Source organism: Rhinatrema bivittatum, chromosome 7, assembly GCF_901001135.1.
Source record: "Rhinatrema bivittatum chromosome 7, aRhiBiv1.1, whole genome shotgun sequence".
NCBI lineage: Eukaryota > Metazoa > Chordata > Amphibia > Gymnophiona > Rhinatrematidae > Rhinatrema > Rhinatrema bivittatum.
The window spans coordinates 140,981,837-140,994,504 of record NC_042621.1 but is presented as its reverse complement, the minus strand read 5'-3'; the positions used below and the strand labels follow the sequence as shown (position 1 = coordinate 140,994,504).

Here is a 12,668-nt window from a genome sequence, read left to right as displayed (position 1 = left end):
TCAAATAAATGGTTTATTCATATGATTACACAAGAACTTCAGCTTCAACAGCAAAGCTTTAAAACAGCAGGGGTTGCCAGTTGGTAAGAAAGGGAGAAGCACTGCCGACCCCCACATAGCCGGGTTTTGCAGCAGAGCTGTCTCAAGGGGGCCACTATCTAGTGAAACAAATAGAATGCAGCGGTTAGTGAAAAGTTAATAAGGTGGACAGTACAAAAGGCAATAACATTTAAAGTAATAATATAAAGTAATAATTACAGGCAACATCTAGCAAGAATGCTTACAGACTTAAACATCTTAGCAGGCAGCATCCAGACAAGATTCAGAACATAGAAACATATAGAAACATAGAAATGACGGCAGAAGAAGACCAAACGGCCCATCCAGTCTGCCCAGCAAGCTTCACATTTTTTTCTCATACTTATCTGTTTCTCTTAGCTCTTTGGTTCTATTTCCCTTCCACCCCCACCATTAATGTAGAGAGCAGTGATGGAGCTGCAACCAAGTGAAATATCAAGCTTGATTAGTTATGGGTAGTAACAGGTTTTAAAAGGACCAAAAAGGCACCAAGCAGTCACAAGTTTACAAAAGCCAATCAGAGGCTAGCGGGAGAGAGCCAATCAGAAAGCAGAAGTACAAGTACTGGAAACAAGAGTATATAAATTTATAAACATGACAACCACTCAGTCTCTAAATTGATACCAGCAGGAGAAACAGTTTGAAGGTAAAAATAAAATCCAAAGTAGTTCACAGCGCAGATGCAGGGAAGAAAAGTTACCTTGACAGCAAGAGCGAGAGAGTCACTGGAATTTCACCAGTGTGAAACCAAAGGAATGGCAAATATTACTGCAACGTTCAAAGATTTGTTTTGATTTTCCGTATTTTCTTACCAGTATCTAGTAAATTTCAGGGGCAGAGGATGCCATTGACTGCTCCAGAAAAGATGCAGTTAGTTATGATTAAGTGAATATGAATGAGGTAATGGATAGTGAAACAGGACCTTGCTCGACAGGAGCCACAGGGGTTGTGACTGGAGAAGGAGAGATCCGAGGTACGGGAAGTAAGGAAATCAGAAAAGACAAGAGCATCTCTTAAATTATGTCCACATTTAAAAGTGAAACAAGGGGGGACTTAAAAATAGAAGCGAGAGGAGGTGCCAGTGGTGGCGAATGATCTGGCAAATCACGTCGGCAAGCGTCAAAAAAGGGAGGACGCACGTCAAGGCATCAGAATCATCATTAGATCAAGGACAGAAAAGGAGATTGCGATTCACAAAATAAGCATGTTTAAATGCCCTCTTAACGACGCGGGAGGGGTAACCATGAGCAAAAAAAATTATTAGCCATCACCCAGGCATGAATAGTAAAATTTTCATGACAAGCGCAGAGGCGTTGGAGCCACAGAAATTGGCCAGTGGGAATATTATGTCTAAACAAACACAGGTGGTAACTGTCAAAGTGGAGAAAGATATTCCTATCAGAGGGTTTCCTGTAGATAGAGGTGACCAAACAATAATTGGAGATTGAAATAGTAGTGTCAAGAAACGAGAGATGTGTGTTTCAGTTTTCAAAATTATTTTACAATAGAATTGCATGATTTCAACCAAACAAAAAAGAGAGAGAATTGGATAATGGTGCCGGATCAAATCAGAAGGATGAGATCTATGTAATGGCACCAAATGAGAATAAACTTCCAGAAAGAAGAACTTTAAAGAAAGTGGGATTTGAAAAAAGATAAATATAAAACATGCACTATTAGGAGCTACGATGGGTCTCATGGTTGTAACATAGAAATGACGGCAGAAAAGGCCCAAATGATCCACCCAGTCTGCCCAGCAAGCTTATGCTCATGCCAGTATCTGCTGCTTATCAGTTTACCAGATCGTAAAAGTCAGGGCCCTCGGATGCTGTTTGAATCCAGTTTCCCTTAACCCTTGCCATGGAAGCAGAGAGCAATGTTGGAGTTGCATCAAAAGCATCAAACTTAGTGATTAAAGGTAATAAAAGCTGCATCATCAAGTTACCCCCATGTTTATTTGTTCCCCAAATCGTAAAAGCCATGGGCCTCGATGGTTGGTTGCTGTCTGAATCCAATTCTGCTTTTCCCACTGCTGTTGAAGCAGAGACCAATGATGGAGTTGCATTAATAGTATCTAGGCTTATTAAGGATAGCAACAGCCACACCAGCAAGTTATCCCCATAAGAACATAAGATATACCATATTGGGTCAGACCAAGGGTCCATCAAGCCCAGAATCCTGTTTCTAACAGTGGCCAATCCAAGTCACAAATACCTGACAAGTACCTAAACATTAAGGGCCAGATTTTAAAAACAGCGCAAGGGTGTAGACTTGTTCGCGCAACCCGATGCGAACAAATCTACGCCCGATTTTATAACATGCGCGCCGAGCTCTAGGGGAGCCCCGATGACTTTCCCCGGTCCCTCCAAGGCCGCTCCGAAATTGGAGCGGCCTCGGAGGGAACTTTCCTTCTGCCCCCCCCCCCCCCACCTTCCCCTCCCTTCCCCTATCTAACCCGCCTTTCCGCCCTAACTAAAACCCCTTCCTGACCTTTATCTCGAAAGTTACGCCTGCCTCCCGCATCCCTAGGCTCGGCGCGCGCAGGGGCAGATTTTCTCGGGTTACGCGCATATGTTATGCGCATAGCCTTTGAAAATCTGCCCCTAAATAAATCTCAAGCTACTATTGCTTATTAATTAATAGCAGTTTATGGATTTTTCTTCTAGGAACGTATCCAAACCTTTTTTAAACCCAGTTACACTAACTACCTTAACCACATCCTCTGTCAATGAATTCCAGAGCTAACTATGCTCTGAGTAAAACATGATTTTCTTTGATTTGTTTTAAATGAGCTACTTGCTAACTTCATGGAATGCCCCCCAGTCCTTCTATTATCTGAGAGAGTAAGTAACCTATTTACATTAACTTGTTAGAGATCTACAAAATTATGAAAGGACTTTATCATAACCCCCTCTCAGTCGTCTCTTCTCCAAACTAAATGGCCCTAACTTCAATAGACTTTCCTTATAGGGCAGCCATTCCATGGCCCTTATCAGTTTGGTCGCCCTTCTCTGCACGTTCTCCAGTGCGACTATATATTTTTTGAGATGTGGTGACCAGAATTGCACACAGCATTCAAGATGCGGTCTCACCATGGAGCAATACAGAGGCATTAATTCATCCATCATTTTATTTGCCATTCCCTTCCTAATAATTCCTAACATTGTTTGCTTTTTTGATCGCCACAGCACACTGAGCTGACAATTTCAGTGTATTATCCACTATGATGTCTAGATCTCTTACCTGGGTGGTAACTCCTAAGATAGAACTACAAGAAGGGTTATTTTTTCCTATATGCATTACTTTGCACTTTTCCACGTTAAATTTCATCTGCCATTTGGAAGCCAAGTCTTCCAGTCTCGCAAGAACCTCCTGCAATTTATCACAATCCGCTTGAGATTTAACAACTCTGCATAATTTTTTGTCATCCGCAAATTTGATCACCTCACTCGTCATACCCCTTTCCAGCATTTATTAAAAATTACCAGTCTAAGTACAGATCCCGGAGGCATTCCACTGTTTAACTTTTTCCACTGTGAAAACAGACCATTTAATCCTCTTCTCTGTTTTCTGTCTTTTAACCAGCTTGCAGTCCATGAAAGGACATTGCCCCCTATCCCATGACTTTATAGTTTTCTTAGAAGCCTCTCATGTGGGACTCTGTCGAACGCCTTCTGAAAATCCCAAATACACCACATCTACCATTTCACCTCTGCCACATGTTTATTCACCCCTTCAAAAAAATGTAGGAGATTTGTGAGGCGAGACTTCCCTTGGGTAAATCCATGCTGGCTGTGTCCCATTAAACCATGTCTTTCTATATGCTCTGTGATTTTGATCTTTAGAATAGTTTCCACGATTTTTCCCGGCACTGAAATCAAGCTTCACTGGTCTATAGTTTCCCGGATCACCCCTGGAGCCCTTTTTAAACATCGGAATTGCATTGACCATCTTCCAATTTTCAGGAACAACGGATGATTTTAATGATAGGTTACAAATTAATTGAAATAGGTCTGAAATTTCATTTTTTAGTTTTTTCAGAACCCTAGAGTGTATACCATCTGGTCCAGGTGATTTACCACTCTTCAGTTTGTCAATCTGGCCAACCACAACTTCCAGGCTCACCGTGATTTGGTTCAGTTAATCTAAAATTTTATCCTTGAAAACCATCTCCGGAATGGGTATCTCCCCAACATTCTCCTCTCTTCTTTATTTCTAGACATTAGGGATCCACAGGGGTAGATTTTATAATTTTGCGCGAGTGCATACTTTTCTTCGCTCACCAGGCACGAACAAAAATACGCTGGATTTTATAAGATACACGCGTAGCTTATAAAATCCGGGGTCAGCGCGTGCAAATATGCAAGGGGGTGCGAAATCGGAGCGGCCTCGGAGGGAACTTTCTTTCCACTCCCCCGCACCTTCCCCTCCCCTCCCTTCCCCTACCTAACCCACCCTCCCGGCCCTATCTAAACCCCCCCCCCCCAACCTTTGTTGGCAGATTTATGCCTGCTGACAGCAGGCGTAAATCTGCGTGCGCCAGCGGGCTGCTGGCGCGCCATCACCTGACCCAGGAGCTGGTCCGGAGGCCTCGACCAAGCCCCCGGGCCAGCGCCACACCCCCGGTCCCGCCCTGGGACTTATGCGCATCCCGGGGCTGTGAGCGTGCCGGCGGCCTATGCAAAATAGTCGCGCCAGCGCGCGAAAATCCGGCCGGATTTATGCGCGCAGGGCATTTAAAATCCGGCCCACAGTGTTTATCCCATGCCCCTTTGAATCCCTTCACTATTTTCGTCTTCACCACCTCCTCTGGAAGGGCATGCCAGGCATTCATCACCCTCTCTGTGAAGAAATATTTCCTGACATTGGTTTTGAGTCATCTTCCCATGACCCCTAGTTCTCTTGATTTCTTTCCAATGGAAAATGTTTGATTATGCATCATTAAAACCTTTCAGGTATCTGAAGGTCTGTATCATATCTCTCCTGCCCCTCCTCTCTTCCAGGGTATACATATTCAGATCCTTCAGCCTCTCCTCATAAGTCTTCCAATGCTGATCCCTCACCATTTTGGTCGCATTTCTTTGAACTGCCTCCATCCTATCCCTATACTTTTTGAGATACAGGCTCCAGAACAGAACACAATACTCCAGGTGAGGCCTCACCAAGGACCTGTACAAGGGCATCACTTTCTCCTTTTTCTTATTGGTTATTCCTCTTTCCATCCCAGCATTCTTCTGGCTTTAGCTACCACCTTGTTACATTGCCTTGTCTCCTTCAGATCGGTAGACATAATCACCCCAAGGTCTCTCTCCTAATCCATGCACATCAGTCTTTTACCTCCCATCCCATGCAGTTCTTTTGAATTCCTGCATCACAGATGCACGTCTTTGTACTTCTTGGCATTGAATACCAGCTGCCAAATCCTCAACCAGTCTTCAAGCTTTCTTAACTCACTCTTCATTCTCTCTCCTTTCAACCCTGACCACTCTGTTGTAGATCTTAGTTTGTCTATTTGCAGATACTATCTTCTATCCCTTCCACAATGTCGCTCACAAAGATATTAAACAGAACCGGTCCCGAAACCGATCTCTGTGGCACTCCACTTAACGCTGTTCTTTCTTCAGAGTAAATTCCATTTACCATTACACATTGTCTCCTATCAGTCAACCAGTTTGCAATCCATGCTACTACCTTGGCACCTACTCCCAAGCTTCTCATTTTGTTCACGAGTCTCCTGTGTGGGACCGTGTCAAAAGCTTTACTAAAATACAAGTAAATCACATCGAGCACTCTTCCCTGATCCAATTCTTTAGTCATTCAATCAAAAAAAATTAATCAGATTTGTCTGACAAGACCTTCCTCTGATGAATCCATGCTGCCTTGGGTAAAGCAACCCACCGGATTGTAGATAGTTCACTATCCTTTCTTTCAACAGAGGCTCCATTAATTTTCCCACCATCGAGGTGAAACTAACCAGCCTATAGTTTCCAGCCTCCTCTCTGCTCCCACTCTTGTGAAGCGAAACCACTACCGCTCTTCTCCAATCTTCTGGCACCACTCCCATTTCCAGGGATCTATTGTACAGGTCTTTCAGCAGACCCGCCAGCACATCTCTGACTCTGAGCTCCCTCAGTATCCTGGGATGTACCTCATCCGGTCCCATGGTCTTGTCCACTTTGTTTTCCTAGCTCTTCCCATACATTCTCTTCTATAAACGGAGCTTTGTCTACTCCACCCCCATCCCCAATCTTGTTAACTAGCGATGGTCCTTCTCCAGGATCTTCTTTAGTGAAAACTGCACTGAAGTATTTGTTTAATATTTTTGTCTCTTTCCACACATTTATCTTTGTCACTTTTCAATTTCATTAGACCACTTTGTACTTTTCTCCTTTCTCTGATATATCTTAAAAATGTTTTGTCACCTCGCTTTACCTCTTTGGCAATCCTTTATTCCACCTGACCTGATTTCTTTATTCGTCTCCCTCAGTTTCTCCAGATATTCTTCCCTGTGTTCCTCTTTTTGGGATCCTTTATATTTCTTGAATGCTGTTCTTTTTGCCTTTATTTTATCAGCCACCTCCTTTGAGAACCAGATCGTTTTCTTATTTCTCTTATTTTTGTTTACTTTTCTAACATATAGGTTTGTTGCTTTTGTAATTGCTCCTTTTAGTTTGGCCCACTGTTCTACCTCTCCCATTTTCTCCCAATCTTTTAGTTCTACCTCCAGGTACGTCCCCATTTTGACAAAGTCCGTATTTTTGAAATTCAAAGCTCTGGTTTTCATGTGACTTCTCCATATCCTATTTGCGATATCAAACCATACCGTTTGATCACTGGTGCTCAGGTGGGCACCCGTTTGGACATTGGAGACATTATTCCTGTTAGTGAGCACTAGGTCAAGGATAACTTCCTGCCTCAAGGGTTCCACTATTTCTCTACTTCTGGTAGATTCTGCAGAAGGGATTTACCAGTCTGCATCCAACAGATTAAAATCTCCAAAAGTCAACACTTCTCCGTTCTTTCCTACCTAGATCTCTGTCTAGTTCTTCAATTTGAGTCAGAGGCCTGTAAACCACTCCAGTAAAAATGGATGCACCATTATCAATTTTTTTTTTTTTTTAGGACGACCCTAAAATGACTCTTCTCTACCCCACATTCCTTGCAGTCAAGTTGCTTGGATATTTTTTTGACATAAAGAGCTACTCCTTCCCCTTTTCTATCCTCTCTGTCCTTCCTTAACAAGTTATAACCTGGTATGACTGTATCCCAGTCAAGAGACTCAGTGAACCAGGTTTCTGTAACAGCAACTATGTCCAAGTCTGCTTCCACCATTAAGGCCTGTAGGTCTGGGATTTTATTGTCCAGACTACGAGCAATTATGGTCATAGTTTTCCAACTTGTCTCCCTAGGATTGCGGCTCTTCTTAGTCATCTGTTCTGCTATTTTAGCTGATTGACTTTGTTGTTTTCTTCTCCCAATTCCTGTATTGCTTGGGGGTGAATTGAAATTTCATTGGCCACCTCCTGCCACCCTCGCCTTCTAGTTTAAATGTCTGATAGTGTATGCTCTGAATTTCTCACTTAGCATCCTCTTTCTGGCCAAGGACAAATGTAGACCATCCTTACTATATAACTTTTTACTGTTCCATACTCAGCCCCAACCACCAATGTAACCAAAACCACTTGATTTTACATCATGCTTTGAGCCAGACATTGAAGTTATCTATATGGCAGAGCCTTTTCTTCCCCTTTCCATGAATAGGTAATACTTCTGTAAAGCAATGGTCTTTGCCATGTGTCTAATCTTTGTCCTTAGGTTTTGGAAATCTTTCTGTACTGCAAGGATATAACATGTCTAGCAAGACCATTGTTCCCCAGACGGATAACATTGATACTGGAGTTTCTACTTTCCTCTGTAATTGTGTTGACTGTCTGGTTGGCCTTTCTACTAGCTGAGGATCCAGGAAGTTATTTAACAGTTGTGTCCTTATCAAAATTATTACCCAAATTGGTTCCTCTGACTGAGTCTCCCAGAAGAAGCAGCTTCCTTTTATGACCTTTGTAATGTTTAAGGGTTCTGGGTACACATGTTCCATGTATTTGCTGATAGAATTGGCCTTTAAAATTGAAAAAAAATTTGGAAGAGCTAGACAAGTGAAGTCAACCAGAAATGATGTAGGAACTCTGGAATCAGTGGGGCAGGAATCTAATAGAGTAATGGAAGACAGTAATGAGATCATGTGACTAGAGTCACGGACATACAAAGATATTTGTTTCACAAAGGGCTGAAGATATTTGTAAACAAAGGTAGAGAGTGGCTCCAAAAGAGATCCAATGCTGGCTACGATAGTATGGCCAGAGGGATAGGACATAGACTTATGGATTTTTGGTAATATGTAAAAAAAAACAAACAAAAAAACCCCCCAAAAAAACTAGAGTGATTTTCAACAAGTGATAGAATGTGTGAGGAGACTGCTTCATGAACCAAGGATTGTATTTCAAGGTGTTCAGGTGTAGGATCATGGGACAAGAGAATATAGAAATGGGAGTCAGAAAGTTGATGTGTAATTTTATGTACATAAAAAGTTTTATCTAGAATAAGATCACCACCACCCTTATCAGCAGGTTTAATCACAATCGAGGTGTCATATTGAAGAGAACAAAGGGCATTAGAATCTTCTTGTGAAAGGTTACGAAAAAGGTAGAGGTGTTGTGACTCTACAGTAGCTAGATCATGAAAAATCAATTTTTCAAAAGCTGAAATGAGGGTCTGGTGCAGCGGTAAGACACCAGTGGGAGGGACGGGAACCCATGGACAAGTCAGGAGTAGAGGGACAGGAAGAAAAAAATGTTTCAATTCAATAAACGCATAAAACGGTACAGATGAGTACACATAGTAAACGGATCATAAATAGGAGTGGATACAAACGAAAGTCCAAAATTAAGGACACATGATTCAGAGGGAGACAGAGTTCTTACAGACTGAGCAAGTTGAGATCTCATCAGACACAGTTTTCGAGGAGGACTGTGTGGGGAAAAATCGAGCGACTTTGAGGATGGCTCAATTGATAGGGCCATGGTGCAGGTCGAGGTTCTAAACAAGAGGACGTTCTCTTTGTTTCACTAGATGGTTGCCCCCTTGAGACAGCTCTGCTGTGAAAAATGGCTCATGTCAGAGTCAGGAGTGTTTCTCCCTTCTTTACCAACTGGCAACCTCTGCTGTTTTAAGTTTTGTTTTTGAAACTGAAGTTCTTATGCAACCCATGTGAATAAAATGTTGACTCTACTTCAATTTGGTGGTACTTATTTGTATCTGGTACACATCTCGATTTATCTTCATGTGCATTTGCTGTGCTGCTTGCTCCTATTTTGCTTTTAGTGTTTTAAAAATACAATATTAAGGTGATAAAGGAACAGGAATAATGCTAAAAGAGAATGCTTGGGAGTAATTCAAAGTCTGGACTAAGGTGTGGGGGAGGGGCCACATATTTTTTTTTCTCTCACAGATTTTAGTATTGGCCTAAGCTCATGCCTTTTCCACTTTGAAAGCCAGAAGGAGTGGGGTATCAGGATGACTAGATCCCTGTCACATCCCCCATGCAAGCTACAAACCCGAAGATAAATCATATTAGTAAATTATTACTCTGAATCCACAGTTCTTCTGTGCTCTTCCCAAACAACCTTTCACTTGTGGCACCACAGACCAGATAAAATAATCACACCAGAATAAAACAGTAATTAACCCTTTTACTTAGCAATTGGACAAAGGAAGGGCAAGGTATTCTTTGGGCTCTGCATTTTGCTCTGCAGGCCACTGTGAGGGTTACAGGCAGATCAACATGCTGCCTGTTTCTTCCTTTCCCCTGTCAGTCTCCAGCAGACTCTCTCATCTCCCTGATGTTTTGCTCCTCTCCTGGCACCACAGGAACTGGTATGTGCCATCCCACACGACCACAGTCCAGCTCCACAGCGGCTTCCCTCAGGCCGATGTATCCACAGGCAGTATGACACTTCCTGGCCGCATTCAGCTGTCTCTCTCTCACCACTGAGCCCCCATTTTAAACATTTCTATTCATGTGTGTGTTTGGTTCTGATGTTTGATATCAGTGTTTGATTGTAATCCACTTTAGATCTATTGTTTTTAAATAAATAAAAAACAAATGCTGCTGCTGTGACCCACAGTCACCTTCATGTGCAGCTCCAGTTCCAACAAACCACTCCAACACTGGCTTGAGACTCAATAGTGCACCAAAAGCTCATCACACCAAACCAACCCAACCAGCGCCAAGCTGTGAATCAACAGTACACTGTCAGTCTATATTACTAGATTAACAATGTTGTCATTATTTAATTAAAAAATGAAGCACCAGTCATTATTTGTTTTTTATTCTTGATCCAGAGACTTGCTGTTGGCTGGTTTGATGGGTCTCTATTCTCTAAGGTGTTACTATAGTTTTTCATGGCTTTTTGGTATGTTTTTGTGCTATCTTGGAGGATAACTTTGAAAAAGCCACACAGGGGTATATGCACCTGCATATGCCGGCTCGTGCCCAGAGACGCGTCCATTTTATAACATACGCGCATACATGTGCACAATTTTAAATAGATGCACATATGTGCATGCAAAATCACACGTCTACCAGGTAAGTTGGGGAAATGTTCTGATGCCATAGGTAGTTTTTCCAGTTCGTTCCCAGTTTAAGGATAGGACTTGCAAACCCCCCTAATTTTATAGCCACTCCCCCCCGCTGCCTGGCCCAAATGTTTTTATTTTACTACTTCCTCATCCTCCATAGCAGAGTAAATTGACACAGCAGGGGACCCCAGTGTGCACCTGTGTAAGTATTTACACACACATCTCTTGGCCTTCCCCTGCCTCGCCCACTCACTGCCCCTTTTTTGCAAACCTTTGTGCACGCAGCGGGAGATGTGCGCCTCCATGGGCGGCTTATAAAATCCGCTCGGCGCGTGTCTACCCAATTTGTGCACGTATCTCCCGCTTTTGGCATGAGCCAGGGGCTTTTAAAATCTACCTGTTATATATTCATGTCTGTGTTAATGATGTAAACCGCTTAGCATGGTTTGCCCAATATAAGCAGAATATTACAAACTTTAAAATAAATAAATAGCTTTGATTGAATTTGTTTTTCAAAGGGTCGCTGGTTCTGGAGAGTGCGCCATAATCGGGTGCTGGATAACTACCCTATGCCAATTGGCCACTTCTGGAGGGGTCTCCCTGGAGACATTGATGCGGCCTATGAAAGACATGATGGGAAATTTGTTTTCTTCAAAGGTAAAAACGGGTATCTTAATTATTCACATTAGTATCCCTATGTGCAGGGAATGTTTGAGTCTCTCCTTCAGCTCTTGGCTATATCCAGTGCGTCTTTTCACCACAGTATGGAGCCTGTTACTTTCAGAAGCCTCCAGGATTAAGATGGTAGAAGTAATTGCTGGTAGTTTTCGGCCTTTGTTCTTTTTTAATTAATAATATGGGTATTCAAAGGTATGGCAAGGCTATGGAGGGCCCAGGCTCAGTTCTTCTTCCTGAGTTTTCTAATTCTCACCCTCATCCTCGTATCTCTGCACATCCTATTTCTTTCCATCCCTCTCCTGTAACTTTTTCCCCCTCATCACATGTTCAGTTCATCTTGCCTTATCTCTCTACTTTCGTCTTTCCCTTTTCCGTCATCTCACTCTCTTCCCATGTTCGTCTTTACCCTTCTGTCTCTCGTAGACCTTTTCTCTAACTCATTTTCTCTCTTCCATCTCCTCCTCCTCCCATACCTCTTCCCCCCCCCCCACTACCATTTGTTTTTCCCACCTCCCTCCATCTGTCTCCACCAACCTCCCTCTCCCTCTCAGTGCTAATCTTTCTCCACCCAGTGACCTTCATCTTTCTTGCCCATGTTGGGTCAGGCTGGGAGGAGGATGATCAGGCCCAGTCATCATTGCAGGAGAGGATCAGTCCTGCGGCAGGATGAATGGGGTCCAGCACCAGAAGTCATGGGAAAAGGATTGGGCTTGGCACAAGCAGGAGGAGGCGCTTGCCCCATGGGGCTCCAGCGAGGGATAGCAGGCTTCCAGCCACCCAGCTGCACTCTCCTCCTCCTTTCTGTTTAGAGGAGGAGGAGGAGGAGCGGTAACTGCAGGGACTGAGAGTGTGCACCGACTCACTCTGGCCCCTCTGGTGCAACCTCCTGCTGCCTGCTCCAGGCCTGAGCCTGACCTTCCTTCCTTCCCATCAGCAACAGGCCTGCTCCTCTTCGTATGCTGCTAGTGTTAAGGCCTCATCCTCTTTCCCTCCCACCAGTGCCAGGCTCAGTACTTCCTTCTCATCTAGAGTCGGGGAGACTGATGGGGCACCCAGTAAATGGTTGGAAGGGCCTGGGGCCCCATTTCTTCCTGAAGCCTCATTTTGCTTTGGCCATTGTTTCATGAGTGTCTGGTGCAGTGTACCCCTTGTGCTCTCTGTTGCTAAGACACTTTGGGGTATTATCATTCTTTTACCCTTCAAATGCATGAGTAGTGCTTTAAATTTGGATCCATTTTGAATTGTAACTGAATCTGGCCGGTTTTCCTTATCTTGTT

At 43.3% G+C, this 12,668-nt stretch overlaps 1 protein-coding gene across 1 annotated transcript in view; it reads left to right on the top strand.

Annotated features, from left to right (window-relative positions):
* Positions 1-12,668, top strand: part of MMP15 (matrix metallopeptidase 15) — a 96,283-nt gene that overhangs the window by 60,202 nt on the left and 23,413 nt on the right. The window contains exon 7 of the mRNA XM_029609259.1: positions 11,232-11,370. Within this exon, the coding sequence (XP_029465119.1) occupies positions 11,232-11,370 (139 nt within the window). The remainder of the gene's footprint in view (positions 1-11,231; positions 11,371-12,668) is intronic.